This window comes from Lonchura striata, chromosome 2, assembly GCF_050655825.1.
Source record: "Lonchura striata isolate lonStrDom1 chromosome 2, ASM5065582v1, whole genome shotgun sequence".
Taxonomy (NCBI): domain Eukaryota; kingdom Metazoa; phylum Chordata; class Aves; order Passeriformes; family Estrildidae; genus Lonchura; species Lonchura striata.
Window position 1 is genome coordinate 32,410,720 of NC_140704.1, and position 19,806 is coordinate 32,430,525.

The window sequence follows — 19,806 nt, forward strand, 5'->3', positions numbered from 1 at the left end:
TAATTGATTGAAGAGTAAATTGTCTCTCAATGGTAAAGAAGGCAGTATTGAGAAAAAGTCTTCCTTGTCATCTAGGTCTGCAAAATATTTAATTTTTGGTAAAAGTTTCTTTCATGTCACTTACTTAAAAAGTTTCAGTCGATTTCTTAGTCAGTTCCTGTTTAATTACAAATAAATTTTCATTCCTATAATTACATGTACTTCAAGCATGCCTTATAGAGGTTTTCCAAGAAATATTAAGACACTGGTTTAATACAGCGTTAGCTTTAATGCAGTAGTAAGTATAGAGTATTCGTGATTTTGGAAAAAAATACACTTTTGGGGGGGGAAAGAGAGGCCCAAATCAGGCCCATTCGCTAATGGGAAAGGGTATAAACAATTGGTAAGGGGTCAGAAAGAGGGAAAAATAGGAGTGGCAGTAAAGCAAGTATAAAGTTGTATGTGTTCGTTCTTATCTGCATATACAGATTATAGGATTAACTGGTTAAGCAAGGAGGCAGAAGCTATGCTAATCTCAGAGCATATTGATTAGTGTGCTGTTCTCTAGCCATTACCATTTAGCAGTTTAAACATATTAGGAGAGGAAATTCTTAGTACGTATTTGAACAGGATAGAGCAATATCTATGCAAATTAAATTTGAAAGGACCGTCTACAGATAATGATTGTCAGGAGAGGAATGAAATAACATGGCAGCAGCAATCTAATTCTGGTAGGGTTTTAAAATTTATTATTATTTTGAAAAATAATACAGAACATTGCAACGTACCTGCAATCCTGGGCTTCTAGCTACCCTTTGAAATGATACCAAGAGTATTATTACCCACAAATATAAGGACTATATAAATACTTTTAAGGTTTGATTTTCATATGTCACTGAAAAGAAACACTGTGCTTGATATTGTTTTGTGATATAGTTTTTATCACACATCTCAGATTCATCAGCTGACAAGTGCTATCACTTGCCAAGAGTTTTGTCTGTATACTTAGGTCTAGGCTACTAACCCCTCTGATGTATCAATATCCTCTTATCTAGAAGAGCATCACATTTAAATGCTGATTTTTTTTTCCTGTGTCTAACCCGTGCAGAATATGGAGGTTGAAAAGCATGGAGAAGTCATATGCCCTCTGAGGCACGCTGGAAGGGATTGAGATAAGGTGACCAGCAGGTACTTCTGAATGCTATCAACTGTGTAGCTGTTGGACGTGTTCTTTACTTTACCCTTATGTTCACCTTTCCTTAACTGATACCAGCTTCCTTCAAACACCACCTTGCAGGAGGAGCCTGGGGTGACTCTCTGGCACAGTCCTGCGCTCACAATGAATTGTATTTAGGCAATTATCACGGTGAGGGTGGTGCGGGGGAGGTTTATATACCACCCCAGCCACGAAAAAACAGAGAATCCTTAGGATTGGAAGGGACCTCTGGAGTTCCCCTGGTCCAACCACCTGCCATGGGTCACCTAGAGCAGGTGACAGAGGAATGTGTCCAGGTGGGTTTTGAATGTCTCCAGAGTGGGAGACTCCATGACCTCCCTGGGCAGCCTGTACCAGTGCTTTGCCACCCTCAACGCAAAGAATTTATTCCTCACGTTGAAGCGGAACTTGTGTTTTAGTACACGGCCTTTGCTGGCCGTGCCCGGAGCGGGACGAGGACGAGCTCCCCTCAGCGCGGCGGGGCGCAGCGCCGGCCCCTCCCGCCGCTGGGGGGCGGGCGCGGCGCCGGGCGGGCGGGGGGCGCGTGCTGCGGCGGGGGCGGGGCTTCGGGCGCGCGGCGCGGCGCGGGCGGAAGCGGCGCGCGGGCCGGGAGGAGGCGGCGGAGGCCGCGCGCGGAGGTAGCGCGCGGCGGCCGGCGGGGGGCGCTGCGCGGGGGCGGCGCCGGGGGGGCGCCCCGGACCCGGCCGAGCCCCAGAGCCGCGCACTGGGCCGGGGCGGCGGGAGCGTGTGGGGGGACCCTCCGTCCGTCCGTGTGTTTGCACCGGGAAGGGCTGCGGGTGGCCGCACGCTCGGGCGGGACCGGGGTGGCGCAGGGCGGCTGCGGCTCTCCCGCACGCGCGGGCGCGCACCGCGCCTGAGCGCCCGCGTGGGCCCGCCCCTCCTCCGGGAGCGGCGGACGGGCTCGCCTCGCTCCGCGCTTCCTGCCCGGCGCGGCCCCGTCCCGGCGCTGGCGCTGCGGGCCCCGCCGAGGTGAGTTGTGCTCGCTCGGGCATCCTTCGGCCGTGATGCAGCGTCCTTGGGTGGGGAGGAAGCGGTGGAGCGAGCGGGGCTTTTCTGGTGTCCTTCGCCGCTAGCAGTGGTCTTCCAGTCTTAAGCTATGACTGCAGTGACTCTGCAAGATCGATACCTCCTGCTGTAAGGACATAACTTCCAAAGAGGTAAAGCATGATTAGAGTGATGCGCTGGAACTCGCAAGAAGGAAAAAAAAAAAAATATTCAGGCAAAGGCAGGATCCTTAACAATGTCAGGTTAAGTGATCTTCCGGCACTAGCAAGTCTGCATAAAAAACCCCAAAACAAACGGGTAAATATTTCACTGAAATTGGTCTCGTTGGTAGTATTGAAGAAACAGGAAAAAGTAATACTGAATGAAGTCTGCAAGATTTGAAACATTCAGTTTCAGGAGATTGTAATATATGGAGTTTTTTGACTGCGAGAATTGCAGAACAGCGCTTCCTTCTTACAATATAATAAAATTGCTTTTATTTGTAACATCTGATGATGCTTTGACTGCACTTACCTTTGATTTTGGTAAACATGAATAACGTACTATTATGTCTACCTTATTTTGGTAGCTCTGTTCACCATTCATTATTAATAAACTCTCTTTTCGGTTCCCTAACCTAACATGGTAGCATCCTGTAAATTTTCTTTTATGTCTCTTGTCATCTAAAAGATACTGACAAGTGGAGTGCGGTGTAATTTCTGTGTTTGTTTGCCATAAAACAAGGAAAGATAATTTTTGTTCTATACTATGACATGATGTGAGTTTCCTCAGAACAGTTCAGAATGGGCTAACTAGTTCTTTTTGATTGCTGTTTTTTTTTTGGGGGGGGGGTGTTGTTGTTTTTCCTCCCAGTGGGTGAACTATGAGCAGACAGATGTGTTTTTTCACTGTTAAAAGTGATCTTTTTAGGATTTGCAACATTTTATTTTAAGAGGACCCTGAGAATGTGAACATGATGTATATCCTAGTGTGCATGTGATTTGTGCTAACTGTAACATAGTGTTAATTTTGGAACAAATGTAATGAATTGCTGTTTTACTCTCGTGAGACTATCAGAGGAAGGAGACAATATGAAGATTATATTAGATTGTGAGTAGCATCTGCTGGTAGTGTCACAAGCAGAGTGATTGCAGTTTTAGACCAAATGTAGAAATTTATTGTTATTTTTGTTCCTGTTTTTACCTGTTTTTACTTTATACTCATGCTTATAAAGCTTAAGTTATTCTAGCCTCTGTTTGCTATTTTAGGTGTCAAAACTGCAGCTGTTTAATAGGTACTGGAGAGCTCCAGAGAATTAAGCAATTATGCTGGAATTCCTTTGGTCCTTTTCCTGAAGGTTTTTGCAGTTGGAAATAAAGATACTTCATTGCCTCCCTCTCCCCCCACCCCCCAGCTTTTTCTTTTTAAAGCTTTTGTAGTATCTGCTTTTAGAGTCTCCTTTTGGCTGTTATCTCCTTGAAGGAGGCATTAGTATCAGTTAATCCCAAATTGTGATGTATCTTGGGGATTGGATGTCATTTAGCTGCTAAAAGTAAGATATTTCCCCTGGAGTTCATGGTCACTTGTACCTTTTCCGAGAATAGTAAAGGGGACTAGTTCTTGCATCTTGCCTAAATGCCTGTAAGTAGGATAAATGCATGCTGTCAGCTGAAATTGTCAGCTGTGTTGTCAATGTATCTGAAAACTAGTAAGTGTCAAAAATAACCATTTTCCAGTAGCTGTCAAAAATCTGTGAGGCTCAGTCACTCAAATGAATCTGCTTTTCCTGGTACAAGTTTACTGATAAAACGTATTTTTTATGCTCTTTGTTTTTTAACAACCTCTTTCACATGTGATTTATAATTTGTGGCATTTTATGGGTTTTCTCAACTGAGCATTATTAATAACAGCCTCTTATATTTTCTTCTATGGTTGACTAAAAAAATTTACAAATTTTATGAAAAAATAGATATATTAACATTTGCATATGTAATTTAGAAGATTAATTTTGGGTTGCTCAGAACTGAATGTGTGCTTTGCCCATGTAAAATAGGGCCTGAACTAGAGGCATAGATAAAGCAATGTAAACCTTATTCCAGTGAAATTGGTTTCTTCCATAATACGAATGAAATAGGGGGCTACCATGTTATAAATAATCCAGTTAAATTTCTTCCTTAATATTAATAATAAAGTATTTTGCAGTGCACGCCACTGAGGTGTTAAAGTTATCGAATGCCTGTCATAGTCCATTACTATGCTACATTGAGAGCTGACAAGTCAATCTAGAAGTAAGATTGTAGAAGAAAAGATGTAGAAGAAATCACTTGTCCTTAATATTTCCTCCAGTGTTATTTTTCTGAAATCTTCACCTGGGTCAGCCTACTGGGAAGGAGAATGAATCCAAAGCCTCGTCTGCATTGCAGTTTTGCCATAGAAACATAATTTTGGTGGACAAATTCATATGCAGTTTGAATTGTGCATGTTAGTTGGAAGAAAACCAGACAAGTTAAATTCTTCCTCTCTCCCCAGTGGAACAAGTGGGTTTTTTTTTGTTGCAGTTCTACAGGAATAGTGTTTGCGTGGTGCACTGTGTGTACATGTGTGAGCAGTGGCAATCTCTCCCCCATTGCAGCTGTCACTTCATTAGTTGTCTCCCCCCCCCCCTTGATTCTCTTCAGTGTAAAACTAGTCAAAATTAGCTAAACATTACCATGTCAGGAGGAAGTTTTGGAGTCTCAGGGGCTTTGGAAAGGGTGTTACAAGGACAGCTGTGAAATTTCGCAAGGGAGTACTATGGGGTACTTGTCGTAGCCTGCAATTAATAAATCGTGGCAGTGTTACTGGAAAGTGAGAAGCCAAGAAAGTGCCTTGTGCTCTGTCATGAGTGACTCCTATCAAGGACCAAGGGTCCTACAGTGACCTGAATGGTGGCAATAAAGCATGAAGAGAAAATAGAGCAAAGTGTTCCAGGGAAAATTAAGCTGAGAATTTTTTAAAAAATATTTTTTCCACTATTATTATTTTTAAGAATCTGATACAGAGATGTAGAAATATTTTGGGGCCCAGTGGAAGGAGGGCAAGTTCAGCAAGTGTAACAAACTGTCTCTATTGATATACTGTCCCTATTGATATCTACTTGCTTTAATTTTCTTCACAAGCCTTGCCAAGCCATTTCCCCTCTCAGAAGCTTGAATCTTGGCTGACTGCCCACAGGCAAGGAACAAAGAATTTCTGTTTTTAAATGGTTGGTTTATTTTAAAAGCATTCATTGGCAGTAGTAGGCAAAAATAAAGGGGGAAGGCGTTGGAAAAAAGAAGGTACTCTAAGGTACTTGAGAAGACTTCTTAGACAACAATGCAAAATGAAAATAATTATTGGTAGAAAGTGTAAAACAAAAGCAATTAAAATAGGAATGCATGCATTTAAATAGAAACAGCTTCCCAGGATTTCTAAAATACTGAAAAAAGGTAGTCTAGTGTTTGGGCTCTCAGATAATTTTATACCAGAGCCACTGTAAGCTTGCTGTGTGGGTTTTCAAGTCGAAAGCAGTATGTTTGTGCTCTCAACTTGAAGTTCATCTACAAGACAAATTGGTGCTGTTCTTAGAAGTCTGTAGGAGATAAAACTGATCCTGGTTTAAGTACGTTTGAGGTAGTCCCAGCAGCTCGTCAGCAGCAACACTGTGTCTGCTTGATGAGCTGTGACTTTTGTTGGCCCATATATCCTTTGAGTTATATGCATTGAGAGACAGGAACTGTTGGGAGCCCACAAGATTTTAATCTTTTTTTTTGTAGAAGAGTAGGTATTTTTGGTAGTTACCCAGTTTTGCTATTCCCTTAGACTTCATGTTTCTTTCACTTGGAATATCCATTAAAGATGTTCCCCAAAAGGCAGCTAGCAATAAGGCAAAAGGATTTTTTTTTCAGTGTGCCAAGGTAATTGCAAGTCTTGGGCATGTAGAAGCAGGGAATGAAGGAACACATGCAGTAGGAGAAGATAGATGTCCTGGAAAAGACACAAAGGCAGACTCCTTTGGCAGCATGCTCTGAAAGTGGTACAGAACTGCTAAAACCTACAGCCCAGCAGTCTTCGTAGTGCTAAGGCAGCTTTTTTTGCCTAGAAGTGTTCCTTCTTACCTGTCCTTAACATAGCAGCACATTTTATAGTATTGATATTTTCACATGAGTCTAGCGGCTATTAGTATAAACAGAGTCTTCTGTCTACTTATCTGTAATGCAGTTTGTAAAGACCCTTGAGTTTCATCAGCACGTTTTGGTGGGCTGTTTTTTGTCAGGCATTGCTGATGTTTTGTCAGTATAGATCCTCTTTTCCCTTTCTGCTGTGATATTTTTCTGCTGACCAAATTTTACACTAATAATAGGAATACTGAAGTGCTGAGAGTAAATTTTATCAAAAGACAGCTAAATGTGTTTTCACTTGTCTGGGAACTGTCATTGCTGTTAATAGTTGGTTCCAAGTAGAATATCCTGCTCTTTGTGGCACTGTGCAGCTGTCTGAGTGAACCTGATTAATGAACCCAGGAACCAAAGGACAGTCACCAGTATGGACATGCCAGTACAGTGTAGTAGTCACATTGGCATCTTCTCAAGAACTTGTGTACTCATAAAAATATGAGGAATGGGGTACTTCCTTACACACCAGTTTTAATCATGGCTCTGTGTAAACACTTCACTTCTTTGGGCACCTGTATGCCAGCTGCACCTCATGTAGATTTTTCACCTACTGCCAAACCAACAGCCATCAAAGACTGCAAATTACCAGAATACAAGTATCATTTTTGACATTCCAAAAAGTCTCATGTCGTTTTTTCACCTACTGCCAAACCAACATCTAAGACTGCAAATTACCAGAATACGAGTATCGTTTTTGACATTCCAAAAAGTCTCAGCATGTGAGCTCCTGGGCTTTTAGGTGCTTATTCCATTGTCTCATTCTTCTAAAATTAATCGTCTAGTGAATATGTTCTGTGCTGTTTTGGTGTGTATCAGTCATTCTTTAGACTTCCCATTTTAATTGCTTCACAGAAATGACTGAGGGTTTTCCAAATACCATAAAGCCAGCCCGTCTACTCTCAGAATGGTCAGCACGATTGATTCCTGTCAGCTGAGTGATACTCGTAGTTTTCTGTTGGAAAATTAGAAAACAAAATACTTTGGAGGTCACAGAGGCAAATGGGCCAGAGGGTGCACTCTGTAAATAGATGCAAAAAAGGGGAAATAATAGAATGGAGCGTGATGCTACTGTGGAAATTTTTTCCCTGGTATTCTGTAATGCTCAGTGATTCTTGTCTTCCTGAAATGTTTGTTGGCTCTTGCAGTGAAGTATAATTCTGCATATTTGGAGGCAGTTTTTTGTTTACTGATACAGTACCCTCTCTGTACTGCAGGATGTTTGTTGCCATGAATTTAATAGTAATTTCTTGTACAGATGTAATTTTAGTATGGTAATTTAAAATTGTTAATTAATTTTATAAACTTTTTGTGCTCCCACTGAGATGATAATAAATTCCAATTTTGTACTGTACAATTATTTTATAGTAATTTTTAATGTCGGCTTTTATTTGAACTGTCCTGATTTCTGTCTGCTGTCTGTTCTATTGCATTTTTTTTTCCACTTACTCTTTATTTGGATGCATGCTTCAAGGACTGTGTATGGCGCTTTTTTTTAAAGATCTGTTTTGATGAATCACTTCTTCTTTTTATGCAGTTAATATCTGGTTGCAAAGCCAGACCTGCTTTTGAATGCACAGTGTCATGTTGTTGATCATAATTTGAAAGTGTGGAACAGATAAATATTGTGGTAGTAAGTAATAGATGGAGTAAAATTCCCACTTATCAGGCCTACTTTCCTAATATATGAGTGTGTGAGAGACTTGGTCTCTAGAGTATCACTGAGGAGCTGCTGCAATTCTGTCTTTCAAAATATATGACCAAAGAGGTGACTTTATTTGACTGTAAGTTAACCATATCCTTTTCATGGTGTTTTTCTTGGCTTTATTCTTAAAAGTATTTTTGATCTTTGAATCAAATAGGTTTCTATCAAGCTTTGGTTTTCTGTGTTCTTTGCATCTGGAAACTGCTTATTAATAACTACCAAAAATACCTGATGGACCTGCTGCTTTCCTTTTCTCTTACAAATAGTTACCGTCATCTGTCCTGTACATTTTTCCAAACTAGAATGTACACAAATCATCTCTGCAGGACAGGTTTAAATTTGCCCTGCAACCATTTCTAGTGGTTTAGGAAGGCTGAAGTCTCTTGGGCAGGCTAGAAAAATGAACATAAATATGTGCCAGTCTTTCATGGGCTCATTGACTGGCAGAAGTGGCAGTGCTGTAAGGTGAAATAAGCTTTTAAGGATTTAGGTATGCCTTGTTTTCCTGAGGTTGTTTCAGAGCATGTACAAGGCATTCCTTTGCATTATAGCCTGTTTAATTTTTGTGTTGTATGTTAATATAATCTCTTGTTTTTTCTGGGAATGAGTAAAGAGGAAGACTTTGCAACAAAATTAAAGAAGGATGATTTGTAGATATGGGCTAGTTTCCATGGAGAAGGGTCAGTATTCAAACTGAAGTCTGATGCCAGTTAACTACTCAAATATAACTTTGCTATATTATGGAACATATAATGCATTTTCTATAGCTCTTTCTTTTATCTTTACTCCTTTTGTTTCATGTAGTCAATCATATAATTTATATATGACTGGTTTTGAAATACAGGTATACAGGATAGAGACATGATTTTATTTTGGAGTGGATGAGTGTCTTAGTTAATTGTTTTGTTGCCAGATGGATGTCAGTGTTGTGGTACCACTGGACAAAGTTGTATCCACACTGGTAGGTTTTGGCAGTGCTTTTCTTAGATAATCAACAGCAAAGGAAACCAAGCTGTTTATATGTCTGTGAAAGGCAAACCTAATGTCAGCTCCTCATTCAGGAATTGGTTGTAGCTCTAAGTTCTAATGTTGTTCCTGGCTTGGGCTTGTAACTTTCAGAATAATTTAAATATGCACGCTGATTTAAAGTACTTTGGGAAACTGGCACTTGAATTGGTTACTTTAGGCTGCTAATTGAAAAAATTATCTGGAAGACATTCTTCATGGATTCTTGGATTGCCATTTTGCCTGCAGTCAACTCAGGGGTTTTGTTTGATTTGGGTGTGTTTTGTTTTGGGATTTTGTTTCTTTTCTTTCCCTCCTCAGATTTTCAAATTTTGTTCTGGTTGTACTGCTTCGTCTTCATGGTTGTCTGCCTTTTGTCTCAGTCTCTGTGATTAGAAATGGAAAGGAACTGCAGCAAGGTGGTAGCTCTGATGCATCCTTTTTCCTGTTGCTCTCTGCAGTGCTTTGCCTTTGCCACAAAAGTCCCTCAGCTGCGGTTGGAAGAGTGCCAGCATTTCTAACCAGGATAAATCAGTGTGAAGAAGGAAGTCTCAGCTGCCTTTTTTTCTGCTCAGGGAGGAATTCCAACTCAGCATATTGTATGGTTTAAGAGAATGAGGGAGAATAAAGATCACAAAGTACACTCACTTTCTTTCATGTGTGCTGTTGTCTTATGGGATACTACCTCTAAATTACTGAAAACAAAGGTCCAGTCTGAGCCCAAATTTTGTCAAAACTATAATGTTCTTGTCAAGAAGTGCTAACCCTTCAGGGCAACAAGAGGTACAAGAAAATTCCAGTCCATCCATCTTACTCTGCTATTTCCTTCCTAATATGTATTGGAGCCTGCTGCTCCAATACTCTTTTTATTTTTCCTACTTCCAAATCATTTAGGCATAAGCTTGCTATTTTATTTTATTTATTTTATTTTATTTTAACCCCAAGGGTGTTGCAGGGAGTGTCTTATGAGTCAGTAGAAGTGCATGCACTTCAGCGGGAAAGAGGAGACCAATTCTCCAGAACTTTGAGATTACACTGGAATTCATGAAGAGGGAATGACCTTTAAAAATTTGTAGGAAAAGTGGCAAGTACAAGTAGTTTTCTTCATTTTCATAGACCTTGCTCTGAGTTCCTTTACCTCATGTCACTATATGGATGTTATGCAATTTCCCAGCAGGTTAAGTCCTTGATTTCCATTCGTTTCAGTAGTCAGCATGTGCACTGTGAATCAGACATACATGGCGATGGCCCAGTCTGCAATTCCTGCTGCTGCTTGGCAGGAGTTTATTCAATCTGTTCTTCTTGGCTAGACCTCTTATCCCGGCTTGTGGTCTTATTTACAGAGTGATGGCAGAGTTATTTCTGCTCCAAAGGACTGTAGTGATATTGTCTAAATGCTTCAGGACGAGATATGGCTGGAGATCTGTGGAGAGGTGAACTCAAGAGTTACCTGTTCTTTTCAGTCTTTTTTTTTTAAATGGAAGAAGCAGAGACTGTTTGGAATGAGGTTTGAAACTTAGTGTCTTCTGGAGTATCTCTCCAGAAGACACTTAAGTGTCTTCTTAGTTTGGTTTTCTGAGTAATCACGTGAATACTCTTCTCCTGGACCTCATAATGTTTTCCACAATTTTTGATACTGTTCAGAGATTATGTAGATACATAATGATGTGGGTGCAGTTTATTCATTAAAGTCTGTGTGCAGAGCCGTGGATTTGGCAAAGAGCTAGGGAGAAGAAGTTTTGGTTAGTGTGTGTCTGGGGAAGATCTGTTTCAGGAAATCTTAAGCCTCACAATTCCAGATATTTATGCTATGGAATGTAAGTTTTTATTGTTTTCCCACTTATTTTATGTACTTAAGACAAATTAGTATCTAAAACAGTTTTAGGGGGATTAGGCACATCCCTCAAACAAAGTATATCCCACTGCATTTACAGTGAGAGTTCCTATTACTGTGTGTTTGCTCTCTGTCCTTGTTCACAGTCACCCCCCACGGTGGAGGGTGAGCTGTTCTTCATTCAGTGACTTGGGATTGCCACTTGCATTAGTGCACTCAGCAGTCAGAGTTTATGTACTGTCAGTGGCTGCCATATGGCATTTTACACACAACTGGTTGTTACTTTATGGCAACTTTAGTGTCCAACTCCTGATGTCACCCCTGCCTTGGGTTAATCATTTTCAGAATAATTTAGATATGCATGTTGATTTTAGAGCACTTCAAAAATTTGCCACTTGAATCAGGCACGCTGGCTTGCCTGTCGAGAGGATTATCTGAAGAGTGAAGGGTAAGCACAAGCAGAGCCCGGCGCCCTGCTGGCAGTGACACTTGTGTTGGCAGCAGACAGTGGGCTGTCAGCATAAGGCTGATGGAACTGGTCAGTGGAGGGGAAGAAAAAGTGCCATGGAGGCAGAGTTAGGTTTAGATGAGAGCTCAGCAGCACAAGAAGTTCGGTCTCAATATTCTGATACAAACTGAGGTGTAAATGCCACTACAGAAAGTCTGGTGAGGAACTCTATTACATGCCTAATTTCAGTCTAAAAAGTGCTTGTGACAGGTAGTGTGTGGGGAAGAACTGGGAATAGTGAGGAAAAATGTTACTGTTGTGTAAAATGCTTCATCTGGACAATATTAAATAATATAAATTCTCTTTTAAGAAAGTATTGAATAATTGGAGTAGTGTCAGAGATGGATGAAAAATGAGAAATATGAGGTATGCACATGGAAAAATATGGGATCTATTTGAGGGGTAAAAATTAGTAAGAGAATTATGCCTATGTAAATATATGTGCATGAACATATATGATTAATCTGGAACATCTGTTGTCACTGTTTTATAACACAAGAAGAAGGAGATGCTGAGTGAGATGCTTACCAAGCTTTCTTTTAAAAGTATGTTGAAGTCAGTTACTGGGCATTCAAATGTATGCATTCATAATAAAATGGAGAGTAATTCTATGTTCTACCCTAACAATTGCTTGAAGTTAGATTTGAAAATGTAGTTCTGATTTAAACACATGTAGCTTGAAGCCTTCAACTATAACTACTCCACAAGTAAATGAAGATATCTTCACTTTTTGTTTAAATCTTTTTTTTCTCAGTACAGACATTCCTGAAGATGTGTGGCTCAAACTGCTTCCAACTGTCTGAACATTTGTTATTTAACTGATGAAGCTTTCCTACCATTTGCTTTCCTCCTGAAGCCTTCATCTCTTGAAGGATCAGAATTGGGTACTCTATGGTAAGACGTTTTTGAAAGTCAGAATAAAATCCTGAAGTGTAATGTGCCAATTTATTTTGGTTTTATTGCTATTCAATAATAAGACACCACGGCAAATAAAAAACCTTAATGGTGTACAAACCCAGGAGAGGAAACTTTGAACTAACTAACAAACCAAGAAACAACATGTGTTGTCTGTTCACACTTGTGCTGTACATCGAAGTGAAGAATAAGAATCATGTGAATCATTTCACAAGATCTTGTCTCTAGATGTATGTGTATAACTCATCCCAATGTTGTACAGAAATGTTATACAGCTCTCTTCTAAATACTGCATCTTCTTTCAAATGCATTTGGGTTTAATATCAGTTTAAATTCCAGTATTTAAAATACTTGTGGTGCTTTGTGGCAGCACAGAAGTTTTGATTTTTGGAGAATAAAAATCAGTAAAAATAGGAAGAGGAAACCCAGTAAATAACAAGTGAGAAGGAAATATAACTGAACCTCTAAGCAGATAAAAAAACTTGTTTGCTAGATGATGCAATAATACCATATTTGGAAACTGATATTTGTTCTTGATCTCAACAACTGTAGCAGTTTTGAATAACCAAGTGGTACTTTACAAATTTCAGGAATCAAGACCAGCTAAAACATGAGAAGATAAATTCAAGATGATCCAGCCAGAAGATTTTTCACTTCATAGAAATATTATTTTTGTTTAATATGTAATATAATTAGAAAAAGACAAATTCAGTTGCCTTTCTCGAAGTTAGGACGTGCCTGTGGCCTTCATCAGAGATGTTTCTAACATTTTCAAGAAAAAATATGTCCCAGAAACTGAGTATGTTTTTACTAGTCTTTGGAATCATTTGGGGTTTGATGTTGCTACGCTACACTTTTCAGTATCCAAGACGCCAAAGCAGTGCTGAGTTGCGTGGACAGATATTAGATCTCAGTAAAAGATATGTCAAAGCACTGGCAGAAGAAAACAAAAACCTGATGAATGGTGGTGGCGGAGCCTCTGTGTCAGGATATGGTAAGAGGAAAAAAAGCCATACTAGTTACTTTAATATATTCTTTTCCTGAAAACTGTGAAGTTATAAATTTTCTTTTTTTTTAAAGTAGTTTATGCTCTTCAGCAGAAAAAAAACTTTTGTGTATTAACTGATTTGATTTTAGTTTATTCAGTGAAGTTGAAGATTAAGATGAGTTTCAAAATCAAGCTTCATACATGACATTTTTGCATTCCAGGATTTTATTTAGATCTCTTCAGGTACATGAATACAGTTACTTACAGAAGTAGCAGCACACTTGTCTTTTTCTGAATCTTCAGCTATTGAAGAATAAGCATGTGCTTGATACAGGGACAAAGTTTATATAAAAGTATCTTCAACATTCCAGATTCTTCTAGTATCTCTTTCTAGCTTCCTACTTTTATTTCTTGCATTTTCTTACCCTTGAAAAAGCAATGAAAAAGGAAGATACTAGTTGAGTTTGCAGTCTGGAGACTGCAAGGCTATTATGAGTTTGGCAGAATCTCTCCTTGTTTTAGAAGACGTCATCCCTTGTCTTGTGAACTATAATACTTGGTACATCATACCTCTTATTTGCCTGTCTTGTGAATATGTACCTAATGTGATAAATAGGTTGCCAGTATTTACTATCTTCTGAAATATTGAAAAGGTAACTAAAATAGTTTGTTTTTAAAAATACTATCTCAAAAGATGTATATTAATGAACTTTGATCCCTTTAAGATTTCTTTAAATGGCTCTGCCTGTTGCAGATGCCCTTTGTAGGCCTTTGGTAAGACTGCAAGCAGCAAAAATGCGTCTGAAGTCTTTTTGCTGCTGCTAATGAAGAAGAAAGCAAATCTGTGATGACAAGATGTACAGGAGCAACCCAAGAGGAATAGGAGAGTAAAAAGTTTAAACCTTTAATCCTTTCATTCTTAAAATTATTTTTTTTACAGTAGGAGACTGCCTACTTTTTTCTTCCCTGTTTTCTCTCACTTTTTTTTTTTTTTTTTTTTGTCATCAAGGACTTCCTTCCTTTACTGTGTAATTAAGTTTTTCTGCAATTTAAAAAAAACCCAAAAAATCCTTGTGTACTGCAGCTTTCTCGTGCTCTATAAGTCTTACAGCATATTTCCAAATGAGACTTGTCTTCTGTGGTTTTGTCTGAACTTTAATATAAACTTAAGTCATCTCTTGATCTACCTGCTGATCATCAGAATTAAAACTTGGTGATTCCCTCCATCAGGCTGTTGAGAACAAAATGATACTACAGAGTACATGACCCACCCTCTGTTAGTGACAGCAGACCCTGCTCTGGCTTGAATTGTTTAGCAATTTTTTTTTCAAAATTGACATTACTAAACAAGAACTAGTTAATTTTACCATCTTTTCTCTTATTTTTTCAGTCAATAAAGATATAAATAGATTTTTTTTACCCTTGCTTTATAGCTTATGTAAGAAGCAATAAAAACAGCTTTTTTATGGGCTAAAAACCTTTTAAAACCAGGTTTTCTATAGGCTAAATCTGTCATTTAGGGGAAAGCTATTAACTACCTTTTTTATGCTGGAAAGTATTTAGATATATTCTCTTGCATCCAAGGCTAAAAGATGACATAGCTGGGTATTCCAATACTGTTGTCTGGATGAAATTTGAAATAATATCTTTGAATAGCCTCATCTAATATTCCAACTAGTGTTTTTGTTCTTATACTCTAATATTTAATTGTCTGCCTTCACAGTTCCCTGTTATGGTGGTATCTCCCTTCCCTAAAATAACAAAGAAATGCTATTAAAGAAAATTCAAGGAGCTGTTTAATTCTGTATTCTAGACCAGTTGGCACTCCTATCCAAAAAGTATGGCAGGGAGGATAGCAAGTCTTAAGATGTGAATATGTTGAAATGGCAGTTCTTTTCCACACAGAGTAAACAACAGGCTGTAATTTGTTTTTTCCATTATCTTCAGCTGATCTTAAGAGAACAATTGCTGTTCTTCTGGATGACATCTTACAACGCCTGGTGAAACTGGAAAACAAGGTTGATTACATCATTGTGAATGGCTCAGCAACAAATACCACAAATGGAACTAACCATCAGGTGCCAGTGACATCAAACAAACGTGCAAAACCAGCAAGCAACATTAGATAGCAAGCAAGCCTGCTTTGTGTTGATACATCATTGATGGATAATATTTAAGATAAGCTTTTTTTCTCTGGCTAAGGCAAAGCAGTAGCTGACTCCAAAACAAGCGCAAACTATTGTATTCTACAACGTGCTTGGATCTATGTAGGCCTAACGTATGCTTAGGTTCTCAAAGCATTATTTCATTGCCATTGAGCAGTGCTTCTGAAGTCATCTTTGTTGTCTCTAAAGATATTTTGATATGATTTGATGTAGTAAGCCATTTGATAATAACAATACGTGGAAAACAATGGGAAACTTATAGGTAGGTTGCTAAATACACTTATTTAAGTATGAATATAACATATCTTTTGGATAGGTGAGCAGTATTGTAGTTTATTCATTTTTTGTGATCTGCATTAAGCCAAGGTAACTGAGGAAAATGTGTTGCTAAACAGATGATGGAAGACGTGTACATTTAAAATATTTTCTTACTTATTTACTATAACAAAATTAAATTGAAGATAGCGTTGGTGGTAATATTTTAAAATTGTGACCCAAAGAATGTCTCTATTTGCACTATCTGTCAGAATAGTAAAGAGAATTTACTGTATATTTAAGAAAACTTATTATAATAGGAAAACATTCTAGGTAGTAACACTGTCCAGGTTTATCTTTATGCCAGAGATAGGGCAGTTAGATTATCAAAATAAAATCATCATATGTGATATCTTAGATTATTATTTCTTAAAAAGATATTTATGTGTATGTATTTTGTAATTGCAGATAAAATTATTTAAGTGATGGAAATAAGTTTCGAATATGTGAATATAGTTTATTTTTATTCATTGCTGTTCGTTTTAACATTTTAATGCCTTGCAGTTTGTGTTTAGTATAGCACACCATCTCCCTGAATTACTTTCTTGATCAGAAGGAAAAGCAATGAAGGGAATCAAGGCATCTCTGCATTTAACAGCAGTATGTGTACTAAGGGTGTCTAATCATGGAATATTTGAGAGCTAAGGTAATGTTTGCCTTATATCTAAGTCAGCCTTACAGCAAAGTGAATTGCATGCAGTGTTGGTGCACTGTATCTCAAATGTTACTGAAATAATATTGAAGTGCCACCGAACTTGTTTTTTAAACTGTACTGAATGTTTGGGGGGACAGAATGTTCAGGGACTTTTGCCAAAAGTGTCCTGTGAGGTTTTGGGAATGAGTAAAACCAGAGGCACTGGGTGATATACCAGGCAAAGTTATGTGGTTTTTTCCTTTCTTCTGTTTTCCTGCTTATATTTGTGATGGTTATAAAGGAAAATACAATTGCAATATTAATTCATACTTATTTAGTATTCAGATGATTCTTTTTGTCACATTGTGTGTAAACATGTACTCACTTCAATGCAGAAAGAGAAAAATAAATTTTTAATTGTACTTGTAAATGTTCCTGGGTTTGTTTGTTTGTTTTTTGTAATTAAATGGTTGTCATTCTTGCTACATATGCTCTAGCAGTTTCTGGATTGGAAAATTGTACATCTCTGAGTTTTAGTAGTAGTCTCTCTGGTATTCTTCCTTCTTAGTCACTGAGTTCTTCTGCTCTTGAAATTCTAATGCCCTGAACCTTTCCTTCCATTAGTGGTGAGGGGAGAAAGAATTGAAAATAAAATAATTGATTTAGATCTTTAATGGCAAAAACTTCTAAGATAAAGAACTGTGCAGAACAGCTTTTAAACCTGCAGATTGACAATGATAGATTTTTATATCTATCTGTCTGGTTTATTTCCTAGATATTTGGTTATTACAAACCAAAGCCTTTGTGCTATAAAGACATAGTTCTTTTCAGAGTGGCAAAATTAAAGGTGTGCACACTAAGGTAAAAAAGGGTAAGGATGGGAGGGTCTCAGCTGACTTTGCTATTAACAATAGTAGTAAGAAAACATCTGTATATTCTACCCTGCAGCCTTTCTAGATAGGACATGTGAGAGGTGTGGCAGCCCTACAAAGGTAGGAAGTTGTGTAAAGAAACCAAAGGCTTGTGAAGAAAGCCAACAAAAAGCCTACAACTTACCTCAGGTCCAAAATACTTGATAGCATCACACAGCATTTGGTTCTGTTGCCAAGCATATTTTTTACTTTGTGAGCAATATTTAAGTAGTATTTCTGCTGTGCTGCAGTTTTTATGCTACAGCTGTGTATTTCCCATTTCAGATGACATCACAAAGCCTCCCAAAGTGACCTCATTCAAGTTTTGTGTGTATGGAATCTCCTTAGGTTCTTAGGCTGGATGGGGTTTGCGGTATTGTTTCCTTTTCTTTTGTCTCCTCTTCTTTGGAAGCCAGGAGGACATATAAGCTCTCTTATATAAATAACTGCTGATATGGGGGATGGGGGAGTGTTTTGGTTTTGTTCTTGAAATCTTCTGGTAAATTAGGGGATATGAATTTTCCCAGCTGCAGTTTGCCTCATGAGTGTTTATCAGCTGATTTCACTAGGTAATTGGCAGTACTTCTGTGCCTCTGAGTGATTGCTTAATGTAGGTAGCAAAAAAATGTTCAAGATGCACTTTGAAACAGAAGTTCTAATGAAGAAAAATGGAAAGAGAAGAGTATATATTGATTGCTGTCTAAATAGACAGAAATAGCACAGGTCTAAATACAGCCTTTGAGTTCTACAACTAAATACCTGGCAGGCAAACATCTTGGGGAAATTTGTCTGTATTCGTTCATCCTTTCTGTTGCTTTTCTCATTTAAATAAATAGTTTTGAATATCTGCATAGTAATCTTAACGTAATGAAGATATCCAAATATTTTCTCACACGTGTATGTGAAGAGGGGTTCCACATTAAAGAACTTTTGAGATGAATGGAGGGACAGATGGTCAGACTCTCAAACACACTGATACAGCTCTTAAAAAGCTGCCTATGCAATGTTAAGATCAGAGAAGTTTGCTGATCTGTTTTAATTGAAATAATGTTTAAAATACAGAATTATGGCCCAGGATATAGAGGTTCTTGTGTTTAGTGGCACCCACTATTATTCATCACATATTGCACAGTTGTCTGGTTTTCCAAGTGACTGCTAAATCCTTGTTTTTTAATAACAGTCATTTAAAGAAGCTGACTAGATAGATCTGAATTCTTATTAAAAATACTTGCTAATTCAGAGGTTTCCAAACTGCATCATGTTTGTTATGTGTGCAAGTTGCTTTAGCAACCAAGCACATTCTTTGCAGGTACATGTTCCAGAGGTATTTGCTGTTGTCACAGCCTTTGTTCATGGGAATCCAGAAGTAGAGTAAATTTAGGAGCCTCTATCAAGACATTACTTAGAAAAAGAATTGCCTAAAATTTAACATCCCAGTTTATGATGTTTTCTTGAAAAATCTTTTCATTCCTAAAAATACACTGACTAGTGGAATGAGCTGAATGTCTAAAACATTCTTACATAAAATTGGTGTGGTATTTTTAAAGGTGATATAGAATGTTAATTAATTAATCTAAATATGCCCTCTTTACCTAACAATTGTGCTCTTTCATCATTCTGTATTTTACAAAACAAAGGGTCTCCTACCTTGAGGTTCAATTTAGTGTATCTGATAGCATGCCACCTTCAAAGGCAAGAGCAAAATGGGAGACTTCCCTTTTATAGCAGCCAAAAAAGTGAATTAGACTTTTGCTCTGTTTTTCATGTGGAAGAGACTGGTACTGAATGGGTATTTCACTAATCTCAGTTTGTTAGGAATGATGGACATAGGCATATGTCCAATATGAATATATGTATATTTACATATAAGATATGAAAATATCTTTTAACGTTATTAAAATGAAGCCAAATTAAAAGAAATCACATTACATACATTCATGGAATCACATCTCTTAAGCACCAGTGGCATCACATGCTGCTGAGTTATCTGTAAGTGATCATAATTACTATATGTTTCCTAACTGTTTGTCAGTACTTCCAGCAAAAACCTTTCATTATTAATTGATTCTTGCTTGCACATGAGGTTAGGTTCCATATTCCCTTTGGCATTCATCAACTTACTTTGTCAGTTGGTGTCTAATCAGGTTCTGTTTTTCTAAAAACAAAACTGAAGAAAGACGTTGGTATTTTTAAATACTGTAAACTAAGTTTAATAATACACAAACTAATTTTTATTGTACGTAGTCTATGGTCATGGTTAGAAGTTTATAAAAGTGAGTACTGTTTGCATTTACTTTTAAGTATATTGGGATTTTGACAACACATGTGGAGTGAGGAAACAATTTGACAGAAACCGTTTCTGCTATGCTTTATGCCTCTTAAATTCTTGTTTTCAGAAGAGCTTATCAGATAGTCATTGACCAGATCCATAGAAAT

At 38.1% G+C, this 19,806-nt stretch overlaps 1 protein-coding gene across 8 annotated transcripts; it reads left to right on the forward strand.

Annotated features, from left to right (window-relative positions):
* The first annotated feature begins 1,739 nt into the window (after positions 1 to 1,739).
* CCDC126 (coiled-coil domain containing 126) lies at positions 1,740 to 16,889 on the forward strand. Of its 8 annotated transcripts, none has more exons than XM_021538242.3 (4): positions 1,740 to 1,833; positions 12,197 to 12,336; positions 12,948 to 13,351; positions 15,293 to 16,889. In XM_021538242.3, exons 3-4 carry the CDS (start codon positions 13,114 to 13,116, stop codon positions 15,472 to 15,474), a joined length of 420 nt encoding a protein of 139 aa, XP_021393917.2. In that variant the 5' UTR covers positions 1,740 to 1,833; positions 12,197 to 12,336; positions 12,948 to 13,113; the 3' UTR covers positions 15,475 to 16,889. The 8 variants fall into 8 exon arrangements, with proteins under 8 accessions (XP_021393917.2, XP_021393921.2, XP_021393916.2 ...); XM_021538246.3 differs by having other exon boundaries at positions 1,745 to 1,833; positions 12,202 to 12,336; XM_021538241.3 differs by lacking the exon at positions 1,740 to 1,833 and adding an exon at positions 2,027 to 2,185.
* The last annotated feature ends 2,917 nt before the right edge of the window (positions 16,890 to 19,806 follow it).

Excerpts from the sequence above, each read along its gene's own strand:
- CCDC126 (XM_021538242.3), top strand. The coding sequence starts at position 13,114 with ATGTTTCTAACATTTTCAAGAAAAAATATGTCCCAGAAACTGAGTATG. Across the intron at positions 13,352-15,292 it reads AGCCTCTGTGTCAGGATATG|CTGATCTTAAGAGAACAATT; the intron begins GTAAGAGGAAAA and ends CATTATCTTCAG.